Source organism: Canis lupus, chromosome 3, assembly GCF_003254725.2.
Source record: "Canis lupus dingo isolate Sandy chromosome 3, ASM325472v2, whole genome shotgun sequence".
In the NCBI taxonomy this organism is placed as follows: Eukaryota; Metazoa; Chordata; class Mammalia; order Carnivora; family Canidae; genus Canis; species Canis lupus.
Window position 1 is genome coordinate 13,832,124 of NC_064245.1, and position 25,341 is coordinate 13,857,464.

General features: G+C 40.9%; 2 protein-coding genes across 3 annotated transcripts in view; one reads left to right on the forward strand and one right to left on the reverse strand.

Moving 5' to 3' along the window:
• LOC112653876 (nascent polypeptide-associated complex subunit alpha, muscle-specific form) overlaps positions 1 to 25,341 on the forward strand; it is a 133,622-nt gene that overhangs the window by 71,835 nt on the left and 36,446 nt on the right. The window contains exons 2-4 of the mRNA XM_049108205.1: positions 11,164 to 11,943; positions 11,988 to 12,991; positions 20,164 to 20,258. Of these exons, the coding sequence (XP_048964162.1) occupies positions 11,607 to 11,943; positions 11,988 to 12,991; positions 20,164 to 20,217 (1,395 nt within the window). The 5' untranslated portion in view covers positions 11,164 to 11,606 and the 3' untranslated portion in view covers positions 20,218 to 20,258. The remainder of the gene's footprint in view (positions 1 to 11,163; positions 11,944 to 11,987; positions 12,992 to 20,163; positions 20,259 to 25,341) is intronic.
• Positions 207 to 12,883, reverse strand: RFESD (Rieske Fe-S domain containing). Of its 2 annotated transcripts, XM_025438197.3 has the most exons (5): positions 12,780 to 12,828; positions 10,588 to 10,734; positions 2,951 to 3,135; positions 2,793 to 2,827; positions 207 to 1,044 (listed from the first exon to the last, which is right to left on the reverse strand). In XM_025438197.3, exons 3-5 carry the CDS (start codon positions 3,123 to 3,125, stop codon positions 778 to 780), a joined length of 477 nt encoding a protein of 158 aa, XP_025293982.1. In that variant the 5' UTR covers positions 3,126 to 3,135; positions 10,588 to 10,734; positions 12,780 to 12,828; the 3' UTR covers positions 207 to 777. The 2 variants fall into 2 exon arrangements, with proteins under 2 accessions (XP_025293982.1, XP_025293983.1); XM_025438198.3 differs by lacking the exon at positions 10,588 to 10,734 and having other exon boundaries at positions 348 to 1,044; positions 12,780 to 12,883.

The window sequence follows — 25,341 nt, forward strand, 5'->3', positions numbered from 1 at the left end:
AGAGAGAAACTGAGCCAAGATCTGTTTGGTTTCAATGTGCAGTACATGGGGATGAAAGAGTGCACTAGTGGTGAGCACCGGGTGTTGTATGAAGTGTTGAATACGTTTCTTATTTCTAAATTAAGCATGTAAATTGATCCCATTTTGGAGGCATTTTTGAAATGTAAAAAGTCTGCTATATATTTGGAAAAATCAAATAGTTGAGATTTAAGCATTTCAATGTATTTAAATTTTACTTCAAAAAGGTAAGAATAACAACCAAATAGGGGAGGTGGAGAGTGTGTTGAGGTATCAGTGAAACAAGAATACAAGAATAGAGGAATAGAAGAATGATGATAATACTGAAGTTGGGTGATGAGAGTTTATTATGCTACTCTGTTTAGTTTGTATATATTACAACTTTTCCATGATAAAGTCTGCTACATCAAAATAGGAATTACCAACCCTCCATATTTATTAGATCTTACTTTTTACCTTTTCTTTATTGTGGTTACCGCAGATTATTTTCACCCTTCTCAAAATGCATATTCCAAACCTAGAACCTTCAGGTACTAATCAGTTCAGAGGACTGGATGAAATGTGTTCTATAGATCCTGACGATATTCCCTCCATCATAATAAGCACATGTACTTTTGAACTGCTCAGATTTATATGATTTTTAAAGATTAGTAATAAATGTGCCCATGTTGGAAAAATTAATCCTCTTTGGTATTGCAGCACAGTTATTCTAAAAAATATTTTTTAAATATACACAACATTTTTCATTGCCATATAGTTTTATCTGAAAGGACTCCGAATTACTTTAAAGTCTCCAGTGGCATAAAAATCAGAGTCACACTTAAAAGGTTCATTAGAAAGAGTCACATAAATACTCCCATTGTCCACTGTCACTTTATGAATCCTTTGCTTTACTCCTTTGGAGCACCACTTGGGTTTTGCTGATGGATCTCTAGGGTTGATAGACTGATACAGTCCTTCTCCTGTTGCCAAAGTAATTTTGTATTTATGCCAGGGACAAACTATACATGGTCGTCCATCAAAATCCTGGGGAAGGAAATAAATAAATGATTTAATAGCCTGACATTTCCAACATTCACAATAAATCTCCAACTCAGCATAAGATCTACTGCAGAAAAAACAGGTTAAAGAACAGGCCACCCTCTCTTCTTTCCCTTCCATTTACAAATTATTCTGCATAATGCAAAACCTAATCTCAGCAGTCATCAAGTCCCTTTTGCATTTGATTAGAAACCTAGTATATTAGAACCCTATCTGATATACTCTAGTATATCAGAACTCTATGAGCTCAAGCAACTCTACCATGTGACTGAATCTATGATGTTATCTATTAGATGTTAAAATGTCATTTCCTTGACAGAAATGGGGCAAGGGCATTATGTGCTTCTAAAGGAATTTTCACTAGCTGCTGGAAGAATGGTAAGCTTCAAATATAAATTTGAGAGGTTACTAAAGGCCTGAGTGTATATGTTGACTGAAGAGCAATTTGTGATCCAAAGTAGTCAATTCTCAACTTTTTAACTGTCTTGAATCAGTGCTTCTCAAATTTTAAAGAGCATGGGAATCACCTGGATCTTGTCTAAATGCAGATCCTGTTTTAAAAAAATTCAGTAGTCCTTAAAAAAAAAAAAAAATTCAGTAGTCCTAGGATAGGGTGCAAGATTCTGTAGCTCCAAGAAGCTCCCAAGTGACACCAAGGTTGCTGGTTTATGGAACAAACTTTAAGTAGCAAAGTCTTACAGGTCTTGTTATGGTCCAAAACAGAAGGATTTTATTTCACATTATCACTACCAGATGCTTACATTTGTTTCTCTATACAAGGAGTTCAGTAATACTGATATTGTGTCCCCAAAACAGTCAACAAGCATTCATATTTTCATAATTCATAAATTCATGTTCATGATTTAAACACACATATGTCCTTCTAACATAAGAATAGGTGTAGAAGTAAGTAGATATGAAGTATAGAGTGGAATGCCAAGTTTCAGCTTGTATTTTGTACAAGTGGGAGGTGGCGGGAAGGGGAAGGATGGAGAGAGATCAATTTTATGAAGTAGAAAATAAGAAGTTATGCAGCCAGTGAGTTTGGGAATGCACGAAAGTAAGACAGTTTCCCCATTCCTTCCTCAGATAAGCCTTCAGTGTGTGGTTTCCTTTTTAAAATATACATATTTATATTTTTACATTGTACAGGTAATACATACTGAAAAATTCAAACTGTAGAAGTGTATAAAGTGCAAAGTGACTATTACCTTTTATTTAAAAAATGGAATCACACTAGACCCTTCATTCTAGGACTTGCTTTTTTCACTCAGAAATATACTGCTGACATCCCTCCATACCAATACATACAGATCTATCTTGTAAGTTAATGAGGCAGTGGTTGCATAGTTTTCCATAGCACAGCTATTCATAGTTTGTTTAAACTGTGTCCTATTGTTAAAACATTTAGGTTGAAAAAAAATTTAGGTTGCCTTCAATTTCTCATTACAACAAATAATGCCACAGTAAAATTCTCCCATATATATACTTAAACATTTGTGCAATGATATCTGTAGGTAGATATCTCAGAGTATAATTGCTAGGTCCCCTATTTATCTGTGAAATAGTTTTCTTTACATTGTAGGACTATGAATTCCTGGAATATTGGCAATTATACTTAAAGCATTAAAATAACAGTTCAAATGCAGAAATAAATTATTTTTTGCATACAGCATGAAATGAATATAAATAAGAAACATGAATTTATAGAGGATAGATTTAACTTTACATACCTCTATTTCTCCCAAATGTAAAGGTCCTCCTGAGTCTGAAAAGAAATTGAATATTACATCTAGTCACTAAAAAAAAAAAAAAAAAAAAGCCTGAAATTTTGATAGTTTTGTGGTTAGGAAACAAATACAAGGTTTACAAATGAAAAATAAACTCTTACGGTAACAGCGAATATCCATAGCATGATATTCTTCTTTGTGGTAGAAAATGACTACTTCTCTATCATGGACAACAGCTGTCATTCTTTCAGATTTTTTAATGTCTTCTTCTCTGCCAACATAGACAGGAGAATGTTCCTGCACTTCAGGATCTTGTTCAGAGCCATCAAGATCCATGCTAATTGAACTAAAAAAAAAAAAAAAAAAAAGCAATCTTCACAAGTTTGGCTACAACTTACCTTAACCATATTATAAGAAATGTTTAATTCCTTTAAGACTGATGGAGGCTTTTTAAAATAGCTATATAAAAATAAAACATTCACAAATACTGGGTAATAGTCATGATTTTGAAGTAGAGATGCATAAAGTTTGCCAAAATTAGGGAGTAGTCTTCACTTTGAGGCTAGACTCATACTGGATTCATTTCAACAAGTTAGATGGATATTTCAGAAGTCCCAAGACTCAGAGCTTGACGTTTCACTGTTCTTTTACTATCATTTCAATGCTAAACAATACCCAATTATCAGTATTGTTTTCAGCCTTCCCCTAAAGGTAGGATTCTTTGATAATCTGAATAGTCTCAGATCTCTTGGTTGAAGTGACTTACTTGATTTTGCCTGGAGTAGACAGCCAGTCTTAAAAATCAACCAGAAAACTATTCTAGCACAAGGAGATAGGTATGAATGGACATATTGCATTTTCTTAACTCAAAAATTGACATTACTTTCTTCTGCCTTATTTGGGAATTCAAAGAGATGAATTTCTCATCAATTAATTTATATAAGTATATAAACCTGTATTTCTAAACAAACAAATTTTAGTAGAGAATTTTCAGGCACTCTAAATATATTTTCTCTCAGCACAGATATTCAGGCTACTTTTTTGAAAGCAACCCTTTCAAAGGGACCTTTAAGAATATAGTCATCGTCTGTTAATTCTAGGTGAGAAAGACACATCAAGATATATCAGCGTCAGGACTGTCCTTGCAGAAGATTTTCCAGAGGGCCTCCCATATCAGGGTATTTAAGTTTTATTCTATGACTGTTTCTGAATAAAACTAAACTACATATCCTGTTTTGCCAAGAATTGCTATATTTTTTCTTCGTCCACTCCTAACCCCAAATCTTTTTCTTACCCCACCCTCTTTCCATTAGAGTTGTTATCCCAAATTTTCAGGAAACATTCCTGTTTTTCCTCCCTATCTCAGGATAGAGATTGTGGTGGTCTTTGATTTTCACAAAGTGTAAAGAACCACGTATGACATTATCTCAGGGATGACAAAGAACTTTCTTCCCTAGGCAAGAACATATTTTGAATTTTTGCAGGTAATGAAATAAAAATCACAACACACAAACTGAGACCACTCTAGGTACTTTACTTTTTATTTCTTAAATAATTACATTTTCGGATATCCTTGCATGGTTTCTGCCCTCTGCTGGAGAATGGGAATCTTCAACCATCTGGACAACATCCAGCTCCACAAACTGGCATAAAGCAGGCTTACTCCCCGAAGTTGGTGAACAGGAAAGAGGCTGCTTACAGCATTCAGGCATGAGATTTTATATGTACCTCGACCATTATCTTGGAGCAAGACTACTTCAACCCCTTTATTATATGAAAGAAATTAAAAGTTCATGGTAACATCTAATCACAATCTACTCTTTTCTTTGGGTCACTGATGGGCAAGTTTCTGTGTAATCTGTTTAGGGAGGAATGAATATATGTCTGAAAAAGCAAGCAAGCACAATTCTCAAGAACTGATTATTGACAATAATCTTTAGCACAGAATTACAATACTTCAAAAGGAAAATTTCAACAGTGGATCTTGAGATTCTCCTTTTGCAAAGTTCTCTTTCCTTGTCAGAGATTATCATTCATTTGATAAATATTTTCTGAACACACATACTGTGTGACCGGCACTGTAGATATTATATTTTAGTTGGTGAGATCAACAACAAACACCAGTTAACAAATACACGAATGAGATAATTGCACACTACTGTAACAGCCATGAAGAAAATAAAGTGGGTAATATGAGAGAGAAAGAGGAGGCCATTTTGCAAATAGGCTGAGAAGGTGACTCTGAATAATAATAGTTGAGCTGGAATCTGAAAAATGCAAATGAACTAGATATTTTAAGAGCTGAAGGAAGAGCATTCCAGGCTGAAGGAACAACAAATATGAAAGCCTGGGGAAAGCAGGGTGGAGGGAGGAGGCTTGGTTAATTTGAGGAACAGATAGGAGACTGGAGCATAGTAAATGAGCTTGGTGAGACAGACAGGAGCCAGGTCCTGCAGCACTGTGTGTGAATTTTATTCTAAGAGCAATGGGAAGCCACTGCAGGGTGTGAAGCTGGGAAGGGTGACATGATCTATTTTTAAAAGAATGCTCTGGCTGTGTGGAGAATAGATTGTATCAAAACAAGAGGAAGCAGAGAAAAAAAAAAAAAAAAGCTATTGCAGTGGTCCATGGGAGAGAATATGGTGGTTTGGACTAGGGTGTTGACTCTGTTGGGGGAGAAAATTAACAACAACAACAACAATAGCAGTAGCTACAATCACACTATGCTAACTCCATGCCAGGCATTGTTTGGAGACTTTACATTTATTAAGTCATTTAATCTCCCAGCATATTACTACAAAAAGATATTATTTTAATTGTACAGTGAGTAAATTGGTCCAGAGAGGTTGGGCTCATGGACTAGAATAAAGGAATTACAGAAAAATAAATAAGAGTGGCTCCTAGGTTTTAGTTTTGTGCAACCAGGTAGGTTGTGACTGTGATAGGAAAGCCCAAAAAAGGAATGGTATTTTCAGAAATGGAAAATCAAGAATCAGCTACATTTTGCACATAGTTTGGGGTACCTAAGAGACATCCAGATAGTGATATCAAGACTACAGTCAGATATATGAAACTAGAGCTGAGAATCACTAGAGAGAGAAATTTGGGAGTTGTCAAGTTACGGAATTCAATGGAATCACTTGGAGAGGGAATGTAGGCAGGTCTAATACAATTCTTGAGGCACACCAACATTTAGAGGTCAGGTGGAAGAGAAGCAAGACCAGTAGAGTGTCCAATCTATTGCTAATTGAATGAAATTCATTCACTGCCCACTTCCCTATCCTACATTCTCCTCAAATGGTAAGTGGTAAGCCAGCAAAAAAGGGCAGGAAATGAGGTAAGGTCCATTTGAATGCTGGCCACCTCTTTTATGTATTACAAAATGAATAATACATGAACAAAATATGGGCTTCCTAGGAAACTGTACCCAAAAATAGGTTCTTTCATGAAGAGTTGGACCTACACTATACCCCTTTCTCCTTGTAATTTCATTTATTCCCTTAACCTCCCACTCTCCTAGAAATCAAATACTGGTTAACATCCAAGTAATGGTTTATATCCAGAATTATTATTATTACTCTTTTCCCAGAATGTTTAAATTTTGCCTCCTATCAGACCCTTAAATACTCTTTTGGTCAAAAATAGAAAGGGAAAGGTGAGAAAAATAAAATCTAAGAAATATTTCAATATTGTTCATTGAAACTGGCTCAAGGGTCAACTCTGTATAGGTCTGATCCAGTATTTTTCTTTTTTAAAGATTTCATTTGTTTTATAGAGAGATAGAAAGAACAGGAGTGGTGGGGAGAGGGGGAGAAAGAGAGAGAGAATCTCAAGCAGACTCCCCGCTGAGCATGGAGTCTGATGTGGAGCTCAATCTCAGGACCCTGAGATTATGACATGAGCTGAAATCAAAAGTCAGACGCTTAACCAACTGAGCCAACCAGGTACCCCTGATCCAGTCCTTGAATCAAAATAATAATTTATATATATCACTGTATAACATTTAAGAGCCATTATTTGACTTTCAAAATTAAGCACACAGCCTTAAAAATGGCATATATGTTCATTTTCAATCCAAAACAACTCTTCTGTCATAAAGTCTCAACACATGTTTATGTTGACACAAGCCTTCCAAAACAAAATGTAACAACCATTCTAAAGGTTGTAGCAAGGCTAGGTTTTACTCAACATTTTCAATTTCAGTTCCATTTTAACAATTTCATTATTTTATGTATTTTACCAGATTGAAAAACTAGAGAAAGTTCCAGATAATTTGAGAAGTATCCAACTCTGCTTTATATAAGATAAAGAATTACACATAGGGGATCCCTGGGTGGCGCAGCGGTTTAGCGCCTGCCTTTGGCCCAGGGTGTGATCCTGGAGACCCGGGATCGAATCCCACGTCGGGCTCCTGGTGCATGGAGCCTGCTTCTCCCTCTGCCTATGTCTCTGCCTCTCTCTCTGTGTGACTATCATAAATAAATAAAAATTTAAAAAAAAAAAAAAAGAATTACACATAGAAAAGGAAAAGGAGAAAAAAAAAAAAAGGAAGTGAATCAAAGTGATGGTCCATGTTAGTTGTAGAGACCCAGATGGTGTTAAATATTAGGAAGGTCGCCATGGAATGCTCATGATATTAAACAGAACACAACTGCCTATAATTTAAGGTGTTTAACAAAATTATAAATCACATGTCAACCTCAAATATTCTAATTTTAGAAAGATGACCCTTCCAAATCCACATCCTCTTCACATACAGTAATATTGTCATATTCATAAGATATTGTACAGAATGATGTACCTTTCCTTGGTAACCGGAAAGTGCCATTTTGATTTCATTCAAGTCTTAGTTTAACATTTAACATACAAACACATATAGGCAACTTCTTTAAGAAGGGCACTTGGGGGCAGCCTGGGTGGCTCAGCGGTTTAGCACTGCCTTCAGCCCAGGGCATGATCCTGAAGACCCGGGATCAGGTCCCATGTCAGGCTCCCTGCGTGGGGCCTGCTTCTCCCTCTGCCTTTGTCTCTGCCTCTCTCTCTGTGTTTCTTGTAGATAAGTAAATTACATTTAAAAAAAAAAAAAAAAAGGAGGGCACTTGGATCTTGATGAATGGTCATAAATTATAAACCCCATCCCCCGCCCCCAGAGGGAAAATTTGTTACAGGGCAGCACCAAGAGTCTCCCAGCCTTCTGATGGCTCCTCTAAATACTTATTTAACCTTGTATGACTGTTTGGAAGTCTAGGAATGTTGGGAGGAAAAGAGCATGGGTCATTTAAAAAGTAAGTTTGTAAAACAGAAGTTATGATTTAGAATTAAAAATCTCTAGGTGAATGTGTTAGGAGTGAGCTTTAGAAAGAAGGAATTTATAGGCTACTATTTTGAGAAGGGTAATTCTGAGCCATAAGGAAGAAAGATACTAGATATTACGTAAATTGAGGTGTCGTAAGTGGAATGTGTGTGTGTGCATGTGTGTTGGTGGGGAGAGGCAGGAAGGAACTTTGAATTCAAAGTATAAAGGAAAGCATTACAGGAATCAGGCTTAGGAAATTACAGAGATGTCAAATTTGTACTCTGAAGTTTACACTGTTAACTGTTACTCCAACTAACCTAGTTACTTTTTAAATAATGGAAAAAAGAACATATGCTATTTTGAAAAACTATTTCACAATAAGGAAGTCAAACTGAGACAAAAAAAACGTGATTTCATTCGAATGAATAAACAAAGAAACAAAAAGTAGAATCTGACCTATAAATACAGAGAACTGATGGTTGCCAGAGGGAAGGGGGTAGGGGGAAATAGCAAATCAGAAAGAGGAGTGGGAGGAAAGGCTTCCAGTTAAGGCATGAGTAAGTCATGAGAATAAAAGGCACAGCACAGGGAATACAGTCAGTAATACTGTGATAGTGTTATATGGTAACAGATGGTAGCTACACTTGTGTTGAGCATAGCATATCATATAGAGAAGGTGAATCACTATGTTGTACATCTGAAACTAGTGTAATATTGTGTGGCAACTATACTCCAAAAAGTCAAACAATATTTCACAATAAAAAGCAAAAATACAGTATTTTTAAGAAAAGCCAATGAGGGCCATGCCATGATTTTCTGGATTAGCTATGCTATAGCTGACAGAAGGCTGGATTACTACAACTCTCAGTTATCTTGTTTTGCTTGGTATTGGCAAGTACCCAAAGCATACACATTGCTCAGGTGGTAGTATTTACTTCCACAGTATCCAGCGTGCAGGCTTTATCAGATTTTGTGACAGGACAGACAGAGGGGCAGTAAGATAAAAAAAAAAAAAACTAAGAACAGATGAACCAAACTAGGCTGAAGAAAAAATACAGAACTTGCAACACATATAACCAACAAAGGATTAGGATTCAGAATACATGAAGAACTTCTATAAACCAGTAAGAAAGTGCAAAAAAATATAGAAAAATGGGCAAAGACACAAACATTTCATAGATGAAGTCTGCATGGTCAGTGAGCACATGTAAAGATGCTCAACCTCATCGATCAATAGGAAAAAAATAAAAGAAAGGTAAAGGATAGTGACAAATGGGATACGATTTTCTATCCAATCAATTGGCAAAAATTACACCAGGTTGGTGAGGATATGGAAAAACTGATGGTAATGACATCAGTTAGCAATAGCACAATTTGGCATTATTTAGTAAACTTGAACATATCTGTGACCCATTAATCCCCCTTTCAGTATATTTCAGAGAAACATGCACAGGTACACCAGGAAACAAGCACAAGACAGGAAAAAAACTCTTACTTTATATTTCTGTACCAAATGATCCAAAAACCAAGAAAAGGGATAAAGTGGCACTTTCTATCCTCAGAAAATGCGCCTGTGAATACAGATCACGAATGGACTGTTTGAGAATTTTGTTCGGCTTATTTAAACACTCAGTACTAGAAGAGGAATTAAAGGAATATTTACTTTTCTTTTTCCAGGCAAAAAATTAGAAATGAAATAGTAGTATCAAGACATTAACAAAATACATGAGATGTAGAGTAGCATCAAACGTTAATTAAGTTCTCTGACTTCCAAATAAATGTGAATGAAATACAATGCTACCTCAAGTTTCAGTCTCTTGAAACATAGAGTTTTAGGCGGGTTTGCACCCCAACCAAGGAAAACTGCAGTGAACTTTGCAGGACCTGATAAGAAATGTGCAGAGAACTCTGGCCTCAACGATAAAGGTTTCAGAGAACTAATATTACAGTCTTGCATTTTGCTTAGGAAAGTATTATCGTATCTCTCAAATAATGGTCATATTTACTTACGATATCTGGTAATATTTATAATTAACACCCACATTATTCTCATTATTCTTAACTAAATATTGTGACTATCACGGTCCATTCAAACAATCACAAGAGTCCATGTGTTCACCTTAATTACTATGACTTTGATGCACTATTCATATGCTCCGACACATTTCTTCTATTTTAAGTAGACTTTAAGATAGCAGGATCTTAACTAAACAAAAAGAAAGTGAAAAATTAACTGGTCTATGCAGTTTGGGGGCCAGATGAAAAGTTACTTCTGAAAAATTTGGTCATTTTGTTCCACTTTCTTCTTATCTGTGTTTTTGGCTGGTACCTTAAATAGGTTTCTAAAGGCACTAACACCATATAAAATTACCAATAGGCTATATGGATCATCAGTCTCTATCAGATGATCTCTATCATTTCCAGCATAGGTTGACTTTAAAAATCTAGTAAGTTTCCCTGAGATAATGTAGACAAAAGAGACATGAAATTAAAGGAACTTACTTGTTACTCCTCTGGAGCTCTGACAGAGGTGCTTTTACTAAGTCTGGGGACTTGATCTGCACGTTATCAGAATGCAGGACTCCAGGGTGACACCCTTGCTTTTCAGTTCAGAGAAGAGAAATGCCTTAGATAGTAGCTTGGTTCTCTCTTTGGAGGCAGAATAATAAAGCCAGTTATCCCTCCGTGAGTGCCAACTTCTTTGACTGCAAACCTGAGTTCATTAATCCTCACGAAACCTCTAAGGGGGAAATAGTGTGTCTATTTTCCAGATAAGGACACTGACAGTAAAGGATCCTCTTTAACCTTAGGAAAGGTTTCCTAAGACCACAAAGTAGCAGTCAAGATTCAAACTTCTACCTTCTGAGTCTAAACTCAGTGAACACTGGTAATATAAATCTTAACATTGCATCTAACAGCATCCACGAGTTTATAACACGTGGCCTGCAAGTAAACGGTCCTAAAAGGCACAAAACCTTTCAGCAAAATAGAGATCTGTGCATGTATGTATATATGTATAAATGCGTGTATGTGTATCACCAAACATGGTTCTGAATTTTTCTTTTTTTTTAAATTTAGGAATGTTAATGTTCAAGAGTTGCGTCAACAGAGGTTTAAAACTGGACAGTTCCCTAATCATTTAATGAAGTCGCCTGGCTGCTCTGGGATCCGCTACCATCGTCCTTGCCAGAGAGATCCTCCATCACCACGTGAGCTCATCCGGGTTTGAACCCCGGCTCTGTGTGATATGGGGCACGTCGCTGAATTTCGCTGTGCTGCAGTTTGCACAGCTGTATGAAAGGCCTGCCACATAAGGTTGTGCTGAGAAGTGAATGCTTCACTCTCAAGTGCTTCGGAGCGGGTCCCGCCCGCGGGAAGCGCTCCAATCATGTTGGCTGTCCTCGCTAAGGTCCTTCCAGCTCTGACAGGCACCAACGCCCGAGTTCAAGCTGTATTTAACATTTTAGTCAAGACGGACAGGCGCTCAGGAACCAGTCCCGGAGCGGGTTCAGCGTGCACAGATGCTGGGGCTGCAGAAACCCCGGGGCGGGTTCAGCGTGCACAAAGGCCGAGGCTGCAAAAACCCCGGGGCAGATTTAGGGTGCACGGACGCCGGGGCTGCACAAACCCCGGGGCAAGTTCAACGTGAACGGACTCCGCGGCTGCACAAACCCCGGGGCAGGTTCAGCGTGCACGGACGTCGGGGCTGCACAAACCCCGGGGCAGGTTCAGCGTGCACGGACGCCGGGGCTGCACAAACCCCGGGGCGGGTTCAGCGTGCACGGACGCCGCGGCTGCACAAACCCCGGGGCAGGTTCAGCGTGCACGGACGCCGGGGCTGCACAAACCCCGGGGCGGGTTCAGTGTGCACGGACGCCGCGGCTGCACAAACCCCGGGGCAGGTTCAGCGTGCACGGACGCCGGGGCTGCACAAACCCCGGGGCGGGTTCAGCGTGCACAAAGGCCGGGGCTGCACAAACCCCGGGGCAGGTTCAGCGTGCACGGACGCCGCGGCTGCACAAACCCCGGGGCGGGTTCAGCGTGCACAGACGCCGGGGCTGCACAAACCCCGGGGCGGGTTCAGCGTGCACAAAGGCCGGGGCTGCACAAACCCCGGGGCAGGTTCAGCGTGCACGGACGCCAGGGCTGCACAAACCCCGGGGCAGGTTCAGCGTGCACGGACGCCGCGGCTGCACAAACCCCGGGGCAGGTTCAGCGTGCACGGACGCCGCGGCTGCACAAACCCCGGGGCGGGTTCAGCGTGCACAAAGGCCGGGGCTGCACAAACCCCGGGGCAGGTTCAGCGTGCACGGACGCCGGGGCTGCAGAAACCCGGGCCGGTTCAGCGTGCACAGACGCCGGGGCTGCAGCAACCCCGGGGCGAGCTCAGCGTGCAGACGCCGGGGAAGCTAGTGGAAAACGCCCCGCCTGCCCCATCCGGGGGGCGGGCCCCGCGTGGGCCTGGACGCTAACGGGAACAAGCTCGGCGGGCCTCGCCGTGACTGCGCGGAAGCCCGGCCGGAGGCTAACGGCTAACGAACGCGAGCCCTTGCGGAGAAGGGCCGCCAGCAAGGCCAACAACACCCCCTCCTCGGGCCGCGCCGCCGCCGGAAGCCCGGGCTCAGGCCCGCCGCCCAGCCGGAAGCAGCGCCTCTCGCGAGCCCCGCCCAAGCCGCGGCGAGAACGCAACTCACCTTCCCGGAGCTCCTCGCTCCGCCTCCGCAGGGCCGGCCGGCCGCCCAGGCCGCGTGACGCTACTGCGCAGGCCCGGGCTGCGGCTGCGGCCGCGGCGCGGGGCCGGGGGGCGGGGCGAAGTCGCCCACGTGACCCGCGGTCCCCGCCCCACGTGACGCCCGCGCCCCGCCGGGACCTCGGGGCTGACGGTGGTGGAAGAGTGTTTGCAAATGTAGGTGGCTTCTGTTTGCTTCTGGGTGTTGGTCGATCTCGCTGCGTTTATCCACGTTTTATTTTATTTGCTTATTTAAACAGTCGCTCCCCCCAGCGCGGGGCTGGAGACCGAGAGTCGCGGGCTCTTTCTAGTGTGCCAGCCCGGCGCACATTTTTTTTTTTTTAAGATTTTATTCATTTATTCAGGAGAGACAGAGAGAGAGGCAGAGACACAGGCAGAGGCAGAAGCAGGCTCCATGCAGGGAGCCCCTGGTGGGACTCGATCAGCCGCCGAGCCACCCAGGCGCCTCCCACACCTTTCAAGTGCTCCCGCTCTCAGGAATTGACCTAATAAAAATATTTACAGAAATTCCTCACGGTGCAAACAATCCGTGCATAAGGATGCTGATTGCAGGGAACGAATAAGAATAGCTGAAGTCCTCAGCAAGAAGGGAATGAATGATGGTCCAATAAAATACAGTGTAGACATGTGAATTATTTTGTAGCCGTTTACTCACGACCAGATTCCATGAAAGCGGTGAGTGTTTGAAAGGAAGGCACGCAATACACGATTCTTCAGTGAAAGTAAACGTGATCTCTCAAGATACAAATAGATACGTCTGTACATGAGCTTTTTATTAAAAAAAAAAAGTATTTTTAAAAACTTAATGGTGCTTGCATTGGAGTTGGTGGTTGGTTATCACTTTACTATTTTGACCGTTGCAACTTTTTCCTCCTTATACTTTCTGAGTTAAAAAACAAACAAAAACCTCCCACTTCCTCCTTGTGTTCAAGGCTGCAAGCTAGTTGAGTCCAGAATGTTGTTGTTTTTTTTGCTTTTTAAGATTTTGTAGAGGCAGAGACACAGTTTTAGAAACCTAGAATGATGGATCTGCCTCCAATGCTTGTTTCTTTTGATTTTTGTTCGGTTCAGTATACTTTTAGGGTGATAATATTTTATGCGATAATTTCCCTTTTGACCATTTATTTCACTGATCCAAACAAAAACTAACCATCTAGTTTTGATGAACTGCTTTACCAAAGTGATAAAATATATTTGAATTTATTATAATTTATATTAATCAGTTAGCCATCTAACACAGAGGGTATTAGCAGTCTTTAGCTTGTGGAAGGACTAAATAAAGTTTGCGGTTTTTTTTTTTTTTTTTTAAGATTTTATTTATTCGTGAGAGACAGAGAGAGAGAGGCAGAGACACAGGCAGAGGGAGAAGCAGGCTCCATGCAGGGAGCCTGACACAGGACGTGATACTGGGACCCCAGGATCACGCTCTGGGCAGAAGGCAGGTGCCAAACCGCTGAGCCACTCAGGGATCCCGAGTTTGCTGTTTCTAATGAAAAGTCCTTCTTGCCTTGACATAATCTGGACATTAAAATAAGACACATCTTAGATTCATTGACCTTAAATCTGATTTCTAATAAACTGAAGACCTCAGTTACGCATCCATATATACAAAGGAGGGAGAGAGAGAGAAATGGAAACTTTCTTTTATCTCTACCTAGAGTATCAGTGGAATTAATCATGTAATAATATGGAATGCCTGGAAAACTACTGGGAATGGGGGGACACTTTCTATCTTCTCTCTCCTTGGAACCAATCTACATCTTCCTCTAGAACCTTACTCCAGTTGTTCTTTTGTCTTTTCTTTCCTACTGTTGACACCTAGTGGTAGCCCTGGTGTGCATTTTCTTACCTACTGTGGAAAATAACTTTTCTTCTGTGAACTTGCTCTTCAATGCCTTTGTCTAAAAATAGTTTTAAATGTCCCTTCTCACCTTTGTGAGCCTCTCTCCTGTGCTCTGAGCATCAGGCTGTTTCTAGGCAGGTGTTTTTGGAACCAAGCCCTTCCTCTTAGAGAAGTTCAAAACCTGCCTTCAATTCTAAATAATCTGTTTTGTGAGCTAATGAAGATGTTGGTGTGCTGATAGTTTCACTACAGTGAGGTTTGAAGAGTATCAACCACTCTGGATTTCCTATTCTTTTAAACAAGAAAAGGGCGATCACATTGCCCTTATTAGGGCAATGGGATTCAGATAATGAGAATCCTAATATTAGGCTATTGGGATTCAGATAATGAGAAAGTGAGGGTGGCTTTAAATACAGACTATCTTCTTATGACTCCTATCTGAAAGTCTCCACAGTATTCATTTGTTGTGGATTACCCGTGTGACATTCTTACTTGGACACCATGAGAGAAACAGTAGTGTTCACCAGACATCCCTACTATCCCACATTTCCCACCCCATTTACAATTGGTGAGGCTATGTGACTACTTTTGGCCAATGGGCAGTGAGTGAATATGCAGTGTGTCACTCTTAGATTGAAGCATAGAAGAGCTCCTATTCCACCTCCCTGGTCTCCCTCTCTCTTTTTTATTTTTTTATTTTTGGTCATGACCACAGACATCCTAGATTGTGGACCTCTACTAGCCTGGGTCCCTGAGTGACCATGTGGAACAGAGACCACCCACCAACCCCCAGTCACTACCTTCCAGGAGGCCATGAAAGATACGTAACTGAAGTGAGAAATAAACAGTTCTTGTGTTAAGCCAGCAAAGTTCTAAGGTTGTTTATGATTATACTAAAGCATAACTTAACCTGATATCTTTTTGCTATCTTCAGTTTTATGTGTTCAAGATTGAAATATTAATTTTCTGGGATCCCTGGGTGGCTCAGCGGTTTGGCGCCTGCCTTTGGCCCAGGGCGCGATCCTGGAGACCGGGATCGAATCCCACGTTGGGCTCCCAGTGCGTGGAGCCTGCTTCTCCCTCTGCCTATGTCTCTGCCTCTCTCTCTCTCTCTGTGACTATCATAAATAAATTTTTTTAAAAAAGGTAAAAAAAATATTAATTTTCTCCTGTAAACCTGTACTTCCTTTGTTCCCTCTATAAGTGACAGCCCTGTTCATCTACATGCTTAAGGTAGAAACCTAGATGCCGTACTCACATCTCCCCTTTTCTCACTCCTCCAGTGTGGAAAAGAATTGGCATAGCTGACCTAAGACTGCTATCCTTGGAAAGCTCTGCTTGTAAGGCTGGCTCCTGGCTGGTGTCTGCGAATTTGGCTGGCAAATAGTTCTCTATATTGGTAAAAGATTTTCCCTAAATAATAAGGATGTCTCACTGTGACTAAACTGTCCATACATAAGTAAAATCTTAAAAAAAAAAAAAAAGGCAGCCTGGGTGGCTCAGCAGTTTAGCTCTGCCTTCAGCCCAGGGCATGATCCTGGAGACCTGCGATCGAGTCCCGTGTTGGGCTCCCTGCATGGAGTCTGCATTTCCCTCTGCCTGTGTCTCTGCTTCTCTCTTTCTCTCTCTCTCTCTGTGTCTCTCATGAATAAATAAATAAAATCTTTTTAAAAAATAAACTGTTCATACAAACAACATGGTTGATGCTGACCATGACCTGCTTTCCTTCTGGGAGTCTGGAACTTTGGTACATGCTAGGCAGAGCTGCCTACATGGCCAGACCCCAATAAAACCTTTTGGGTGCTGAATCTTTAACGAGCTTCCCTGGGCAAAACTGTTGCATGCTCCTTTTCTGTATTTTTATTACTGGCAAAAGAATCAGCTTTGTGTTACGCCTCCAGAGAGGGAGAGAACATAAGGAAGCCTGCACCTGAATTCCTCCATTTTTCCCCGTGTCCTTTTTCTCTTATAATCTAGCTGTGTATTCTTATAATCTCATTATAATAATTTTAGCATGAGAAGAACTATCTGATGAATTCCATGAGTCATTCTAGTGAATTCCCAAACATAATACGGTCCTAGGGGCCCTCATGGTATCCCCCCCATATTTCATCCAGGACTGGGCCATGTCAGTTCTACATCCTAAAATATATTTCAAATGATGGTGCTGCTTTTCTTTATGTGTTGTCACCGCTCTGGAAGATGCCATCATCTTTTATTTGTATTGGACTTTAGAGGACCCAATAAAAAAAAAAAAAAAAAAAAACTTTTTCCCCCCTGCCTGAGTTTGGAACCAACTGAAAGAGATAGTAAGAGACCGAAGTGTAAACTTTATTTAATAACAAAAATCTGGATTGGAGTAGCTTAAATGTGCAGCCAAATGGATTTGCTAACATCTCCAGAATTAAATGTATATGCCCAAATTGCTGCCCTCTACCTTAGTGCTGTCCCATCTTGAGAGGATGAACCAGATTTTTTTTAATAAACCAGATTATACTCTCTTTAGACAGACAGTTTTGTAGAAAGGAGAAAGGAGTGGCTGAGCATACAAAACAAGAGAGTAAAGGTCAGAGATTTTAAGATTTCTTGCTCACTCACTTTGAATTTTATCTTCCAAATGGAACTCCCCATCCTGGGCGGTAAGCAAATAATACACATGCTGGCTGTAAGTAGGCAGTGGAGAAGAGAGTGTGATCAGTGAACACCAGGTTGTCTGTAGTGAGCCTCAAGCAAAACACTGGCCATTAGTACTAAGCCAGGCTAAGTAAATAGGCACAGAGCTACGTGGGCCCAGCAAAGAGCCTTAGGTGAGAGGGGGAGGGTCGTAGGGTGCAGGTTGCTGCTCCTTGACCTTAAAGCATGTTGAGAACATAGTCATTCTACCACATTCGGTCTCAGCAAAGGTAGGAAGGCCAAAAAGACGTCAGAAAGCAGACATAGCATTTTCTCATGTGCTTGTTGGCCACGTGTGTCTTCTTTGGTGATATTTCTGTTTATGAATGCTCTGCACCACTTGCCATCAGGGAAATGCAAATCCAAGCCACAATGAGATACCACCTCACACCGGTGAGAATGGCAAAAATTAACAAGACAGGAAACAGATGTTGGAGAGGATGTGGAGAAAGGGGAACCCTCTTGCGCTGTTGGTGGGAATGTGAACTGGTGCAGCCACTCTGGAAAACTGTGTGGAGGTTCCTCAAAGAGTTAAAAATAGACCTGTCCTACGACCCAGCAATTGCACTGCTGGAGATTTACCCCAAAGATACAGGTGCAGTGAAACGCCGAGACACCTGCACCCCGATGTTTCTAGCAGCAATGTCCAAACTGTGGAAGGAGCCTTGGTGTCCATCGAAAGATGAATGGATAAAGAAGGTGTGGTCTATGTATACAACGGAGTATTACTCAGCCATCAGAAAGGACGAATACCCACCATTTGCTTCAACATGGATGGAACTGTGGAGGGTATTATGCTGAGTGAAATAAGTCAATTGGAGAAGGACAATCATCATATGGTTTCACTCATACTAAGAATATAAGAAATAGTGAAAGGGATTATAAGGGAAAGGAGGGGAACTGAGTGGGAAAAATTTGAGAGCGAGACAAAACATGAGAGACTCCTAACTCTGGGAAACAAATAAAAGGTTGCAGAAGGGGAGGTGGGTGGAGGGTTGACTGGGTGATGGGTACTGAGGAGGGCACTTGATGGGATGAGCACTGGGTGTTATATGTTGGCAAGTCGAACTTAAATAAAAACAAATTAAAAGAAAAGAAAGACATAGCTAAGGCCAGGATTAAATTACAGGAAAAAAATGCCTTTGGGTACATACGTAGAATAATGTTTACTGCAGTTAGAGATAGTGAAGTTAATGAAACATAAGCTCAGGTCCCCTCACATGTTTGAGCCCTTTCCAAGGTCCTGAGCAACTCTAGCAATGTATTCCCACAGTCATCTTTTATATCCTTTTAATATAATCTGGAAGCACACAAAATTATAGAAAAGTAGTACAGAGAACTCTACCCCAACAGCCATTTAAAAGTATGTTGCCAATCTGATGCCACATCAGCCCCTAAAGCTCTAGTATATAAATTTCCTGCAAATAAGAACATTCTACATAACCACAATTCAGCTGTCAAAATCAGGAAGTTAACATTGACATTTAATCTTCAAATCCAGTTCAGAATGATTTAGTTGTCATATCTGTTTGGCTTCCTTGTCTGGGACAGTTTCTCAGGCTTTCACTAACGTGACATTCACATTTTTAAAGGTCATAGGCCATGTATTTTATAGAATGTCCCCCAACTGCACTTTGTCTGACATGTCCTTAGGGGATTCAGATTATGAATCTTTGGCAGGAATTTCACGTAGATTGGATTCTGAGCCCTGGCAGGGCTGTACTTCTATTCCCTTCTCACTCAACTTGAACCAAACTCACTACACTACCATGTGGCCATCCACCCCACTGGCTGTCACTCCTCTCTAAGCCACTGTATGTTCCCCCAACCCCATAGCCAGCATAGGTGTCCACCCTGCTCTGTCTTCCCTACTGGTTTAGGACTGAATTGTTTGTGAAGAAAGGAGAAGAGAGAACGGAATAGTTGTCATAAATTTTGTAAAAAATGTACAAAAGTAGGATGATCTAACTTCGGGGATGAAGGCCATTGTCTCTTTTCCTTCCATCGCACAGGCATTTTTGGGATTTGGCTAGGAGGCAGTTTGAGTTGGAAATGCATTTAGTTTGTGTTTGATGGGATATATTTATATGGTTGGCAGTCAGTTGTGGTGCATAGTAAAGGTTTTGCTGGCCTTCCCAGTGTAAAAACGGCCTCTAAAAATAATCCCAGTGTTAGCTCTTCTTATAAGCTCGCGTGCAGGCCAGTGTTCTACCAAAATGTAACGGCTGTGGTGTCTGCAGCAGGGAATATGAAAGTCTTGGAAGAGAAATAAGATTTGAACAGATAGAGCCAGAAACTATTCTATGGAAAATCCTATCTTATCATTAGACTTTTGGTAAAATTGTAAACACGTGATTCTATTCTCATAAACAGTACACGTGGGATATGCTCAATAAGACAGCCTATAAACTATAAATTCATGTATCTTTCTTGATGGAAATCATATGAAACAGAATTTATCATAATTTCTGTGTCTATAAGTACACAAACCTATACTAAGACTACTATTTGTTTTATGCTTTCTTTTGATTAAAAAAAGATTATGCTTTAGGAAAGATCCAGTTATCTTTCTATTCTCTGTATGTAAGATATTTGTAAATGGTTATTATGTGAAGGAATGAGTGAAGAGTAGGGAGACAAAAGATATAGGCAAAAAGTGTGATAGTGGTGTGTCTAGCAATTAGTAAATGTTTGCTCTCATGTTTGGTTTTTAATATTTGTATTTTTCATGATTATTTGCCCATTCTGAATATTCACTTTCATATCTAATTTTTTTAAAAAAATTTATTATTCTGTATTCTTTTTCTTAAAGAGAGCCTCCCCCTCCCGCCCACTGAAACCTGGATCTACTCTGAGCTGCATCTAAACTGCAAGGCGGCTGAGCTCTGTGCCCGCTACAGAGCGCTAGTGAGTATCTAACTGGAAATTGTCCAATGACAGCGTGGGTAGGCAGCACTGCCTGGGCTGCTCCAAATTCCATCTGCATTCTGGTCCAGAAGGGGAAGCATGGCAGGACTAGCCTTGGATTCGTGTAGATGTCGCATGCTCAAAGTGACTCCACACCGTCTCTTTGAGTCCAGATGGCGCTGGGGAAAGTGTACCTAGAGGCAGATTGCTTAGCCAAAGTCACGGCAAATAGTCACCGAGGCACGGGGCTGAAAATATATGCTCCAAGAGAGCTCCATGGCATGGCATAGAGGCCCTGCTCAATTAAGTAGGAGAACTCAGAATGGAAATGACAATGAAGAGATTTTTGATCTGTAAGAAGAGAAAGACACCTGGAAATGCAAGGGCCTCCACCTTTACAAACTTTTGATCTTGTAAGAAAGCAGTTTCAGTTGCCTCTGTGTCAGGTAAATGCATGGATAGATCTTCTCCCCATCCCAGAGTTGTTAACGTGATGCTAAATTAATCTTTTATGAGCAGATTTCTCCCAGTTTACTTCACAGGTTGTAGTTTTGGACAACCTACATCTATTAACTGGCATCCACCCTGGGGAAGCCAAGACCAAGCGTCTTTCTTTCTTTTTTTTTTTTTTTTTTAAGATTTTATTTATTTATTCATGAGAGACACACACAGAGAGAAGCAGAGACACAGGCAGAGGGAGAAGCAGGGTCCATGCAGGAAGCACGATGTGGGACTCAATCCCGGGACCCCAGGATCATGCCCTAGGCTGAAGGGAGGTGCTTAATCGCTGAGCTACCCAGGCATCCTACCAACTGTGTTTCTAATCTCATATCCTGAGCCTATTCCAGAGAGTCTTTGGTGACATCAAGTACTGGGTTGTCAGAGTACCGTTTTGCTTGACCTTTGTTCTAGGAGTAGGGGGTGAGGAACTGCAATAAAGTTCTGCTTCCTGTTAAGACTTTGAACTCTTTGAAAGAGTGAGGCTCATCATAAGATGGGAATTGAACAAATAGAACCTCAGAGGTCCTAAAGGAATACCTCATTTCAGGGAGAGCAGTCTGCAGCTTCCACTGCCAAAGGAAGGATCCACAAATCCCCCATGCTTCAGGGAACTCTCCAGCAGAGGCTACGTGAAATTGGCACTCAAGGAGGTCTTTAATTATTTCATATAAGATAGGAAATTTTGATTTTTGAACTATGGTTCTTTGGATTTTGTTATCTTTCGGCTTTACTCTATTAGAGGATTTAATCTCTGAACCTCGGTTTCTCCCTAGAATTTGGTTTAGAACCCCAAAAGGGAGGATGTTTGTTTGGGTTCTGATTGTTATTGTTTGTTTTTAATTTGACCCCCATAGCTCCAACAGTGGAGAGAGTCCAGGAATGCTGGTCCAATTGAAATCCCTTCACATGAGGCCAAGGGTTAAGGCTGTGTGGTGCTATCTAACACTCTGCTGAGCCCAGTGTTTTCTGGCATGAGTGTGCAGCATTAAAGGTGGATCTGTCTAGTGTCAGGGTCTCCACATCTCTTGAGAGCAGCACTTGAAGTCTTGACATAGTGTCTGACTTCTCTCCATCTTGTTATAGAATTGATGAGGCTCATGCAGAATGGTGCCAAGGATGATTCCCTAGTATTATTCACCTTTGCTCCACCTGGGGTATCAATTTATGGCACAGTTCTGACAATGCTGTTAATGCTTCTGAATCTAGTTTCCTGAGGTTTTAGGGAGGAAGAACACCTCTGCCACATGCTCTTCAAAACCATTGCCTTACCTCAACTCTGAAATGTTCCAGGTTTTGCCTGCATATGGCCAAATGTATCTTCAATGCTTTAGTCCCTTCTACTGTGCCCTTGTTCCTTCTAGAAAGGCTTGGATGAGTTTCTGATGGGTTAATTTGCTTCTTTTGTTGGTCTCTTTATCGGCTGTGTGCACTGTTTGCCAAATTGAGTGCCTTCTTTCCCTCCTTTTACTTTCTCCTTGCTTTCTAGCCTAGACATTTTCCCTCTGGATCTTCCCAGAAAAGGCTTTATGCAAAAACAAATTTTTCTTTACTTGGATGATCCCCAAGAGAAGATAACCTTCCATCAGATCAACATCTAAGATCATGCTTGCTCTGGGATTGTCCAAGCTGGCTCTATCTTAGTATGTGTCAATTTGGTCATCCTTTTCCATGACCCTAACTCACCGTATTTCTACTGCCTGTTCCCTCGAAGTATAGGCATTATCAATATCCTACTTTTGGTATCACTTTTTTTTTTTTTAAGATTTTGTTTATGTATTCATGAGAGAGAGAGAGAGAGAGGCAGAGACACAGACAGAGGGAGAAGCAGAGGGAGAAGCAGGCTCCATGCAGAGAGCCCAATGTGGGACTCGATCCCGGGACTCCAAGATCACACCCTGGGCTGAAGGCAGGCGCTAAACCGCTGAGCCACCCAGGGATCCCCTTGGTATCACTTTTGAACTCACATAAAAGTATTTTATCCTGAGTATTTTATCCTAATTATTCTAGTCTTCTTTTCCCTTAAATCTGCATTAGTCTTCAGGACGTGGTTCTAATGGACTAGCCCTAGAGATCAGGCTACAAAGTCCATATGTGACTGCTGGAAGCCGTGTGTGTGTGTGTGTGTGTGTGTGTGTGTGTGTGTGTGTGTGTGTGTGTTGGAAGTGGGGACAATTCCCAAAGAAGTTTTATTTCGAAGAAGGCAGAGGTTCCTAAAAGGTGTTCACTTGGAGCATTGTTTTGTACTTAGCATTATTGAAGGTTCTGAGAGGTACTGCTTTAAAGAAACTGGGTGGTGGGGGATCAGCGGTTTAGCGTCGCCTTCAGCCCAGGGCGTGATCCTGGAGACCCAGGATCCACCCGGGATCGAGTCCCGTGTCTTCCATGTTGGGCTCCCTGCATGGAGCCTGCTTCTCCCTCTCCCTCTACCTATGTCTCTTCCTCCCCCCACCCCTCCACCTATGTCTGCCTCTCTCTCTTCTCTGTGTATTCTCATGAATAAATAAATAAAATCTAAAAAAATAAATAAATAAAGGTCAGGGAGGTTGTTTTACAATAGAAGAAACTAAAGAGACATAACAAGCCAGAGTGTACGCTGTAATTAGATTTAGGTTCAAACGGAAAAAAAAAATCTATTCAAGTTATGTTGAGGACAAAAGCGATAACTTGAATACGGTGAGTATTAGGTAATCTTAGGGAATTGTTAACTTAAGTGTGGTAATGCTCTTGTGGTTATCCAAGAATGTCTTAGTGTTCAGAGATGAAATGTAATGATATGGTGTTGGCAACTAATTTCCAAGTTATTCAAAAACAGCAAAATATATATAGATATGTAAAAGCAAAGATGGCAAAATGTTAACAATTGTGGAATCTCAGTGGTGAATATGTGGGTGTTCTTTTGTATTATTCTTCAACTTTTCTGTGTATTTCATAATAAAAAACTAAAAAGAGAGACCTATTTAACCTAGTGTTCTAAACATTTAACTTTGAAACTTTTTTTTTTCCTTTATGATATATTAATATGGAAGCATCTGTTGCTTCACAAAGTATACTCTGGAACATGTTGGCCTAGGTCAGGCTTTCAATGGCTACATTTAAAAAAATATGCAATAATGATAAATGCTCAGTGAAGAATACAAATCCTTTTTAAAAATTCAGAAGGCCCTTAAAAAACTCCCAACCAGCTAGCTGAGGAAATGTTTGCTACATGTTTGCTGCCTTATTTACAATGCAGCAGTTCTAATACTCCTTTAACACAGTGGTGTGACTTCATTGGCCAGAGGGATGAAGTTCACAGCTTGTAGAGTGGTTCTTAAATGTCTGCGATTGCGTTATCCACATAATTTGTTTTAGTATAACCTTCTGGATGATGATCCAGTCTAAATTTTCAATCAGCTGTATCCTTCTGTACTTAAAAGAATTAGGCGAAATGATAGATTGCTTAGAGCACATTCAGGAAGAGAGAGAAACAAAAATTTGCAGGCATAATTGACACTTCCTATCTGGGATGAAGTTTTAAAGAAACCCATAGTTTCTTGTCATGGCTAATTGAGGTATCCACTTAACTAGGACAAGGAATGCTGAGATATTTGGTTAAACATTATTTTAGGGTGTGTCTGTGGTGTTTCTGGATGAGATTAGCATTTGAATTGGTAGACTGACTAATGCAAATTGCCTTCCCCCATATGGCTGGGCATCATCTAATCCATTGAGGGCTTCATAGAACAAAAGAACAATAGAACCCAAAGCTGGAGAAAGGGAAAATTCACTCTCTGTCTGACTGTGCTGGAACATAGCTTTCCTGCTCTCTAACTGGAACTACGCCACCAGCATTTCTGGGTCTCCAGCTCGTAGATTGCAAACGGTGGGACTTCTCAGCCTCTCTAATTGCTTGAGCCAATTCCTTATAATAAATATATATGTATACACACACACTGTCGTTTCTGTTTCTCTGGAAAACCTTGACAAATACTAATTCCTTATATCCACTTGGATGACTTTAGAGAAGACAGCACGTCTAAACAATGAGGAAATTTACTATTTCACATAAGACAATCTGAGGTTGGACAGCTCAAATTTTGGTTAATTCAGCTACTGAACTACATAATCAAAGACTTGGGGTTTTACCCTTCCACTCTGAGCTGTATGATGCTGGCTTTCTCTTAAGGTGATCTCCCCTCTTTGGGTTTTAAGATGGCTGTGAAAGCTTTAGGTCACATCTATAACCTACACCATCTGGAAGAAGAGAAAGAACTGCCTCTACTAATATCTCCTATTTAAGGTTAGGAAACCTTTGCCAGAAGCCCTTACCTCTAGTTTCGTTGTCCAGAACCAATCGACCCGCAGGCAGAATGGATTGACCATGGTTGACTTAGATACATCCCAGAGCTGGAGGAGGGTTATCTTCCTTGATAGGTAGAGTGGCAGTTGTGAAATATGACACCAAATTCTTTGACACTTCTTCCATTAGAAGGTAGGGTTTATGTCTTTGAATCTGGGCAGGTTTTTGACTGCTTCAACCAGTAGAGTACAGAGGAATTTGTGTGACTTCTGAGACAAGGCCATACAAAGCCATGTGGTTTCC

Coding starts and splice junctions, on each gene's coding strand:
- RFESD (XM_025438197.3), bottom strand. CDS start 3,125: ATGGATCTTGATGGCTCTGAACAAGATCCTGAAGTGCAGGAACATTCT. Junction 2,828..2,950: donor TATGGATATTCGCTGTTACC/GTAAGAGTTTAT, acceptor ATTTCTTTTCAG/ACTCAGGAGGACCTTTACAT. Junction 1,045..2,792: donor TACATTTGGGAGAAATAGAG/GTATGTAAAGTT, acceptor TTCCTTCCCCAG/GATTTTGATGGACGACCATG.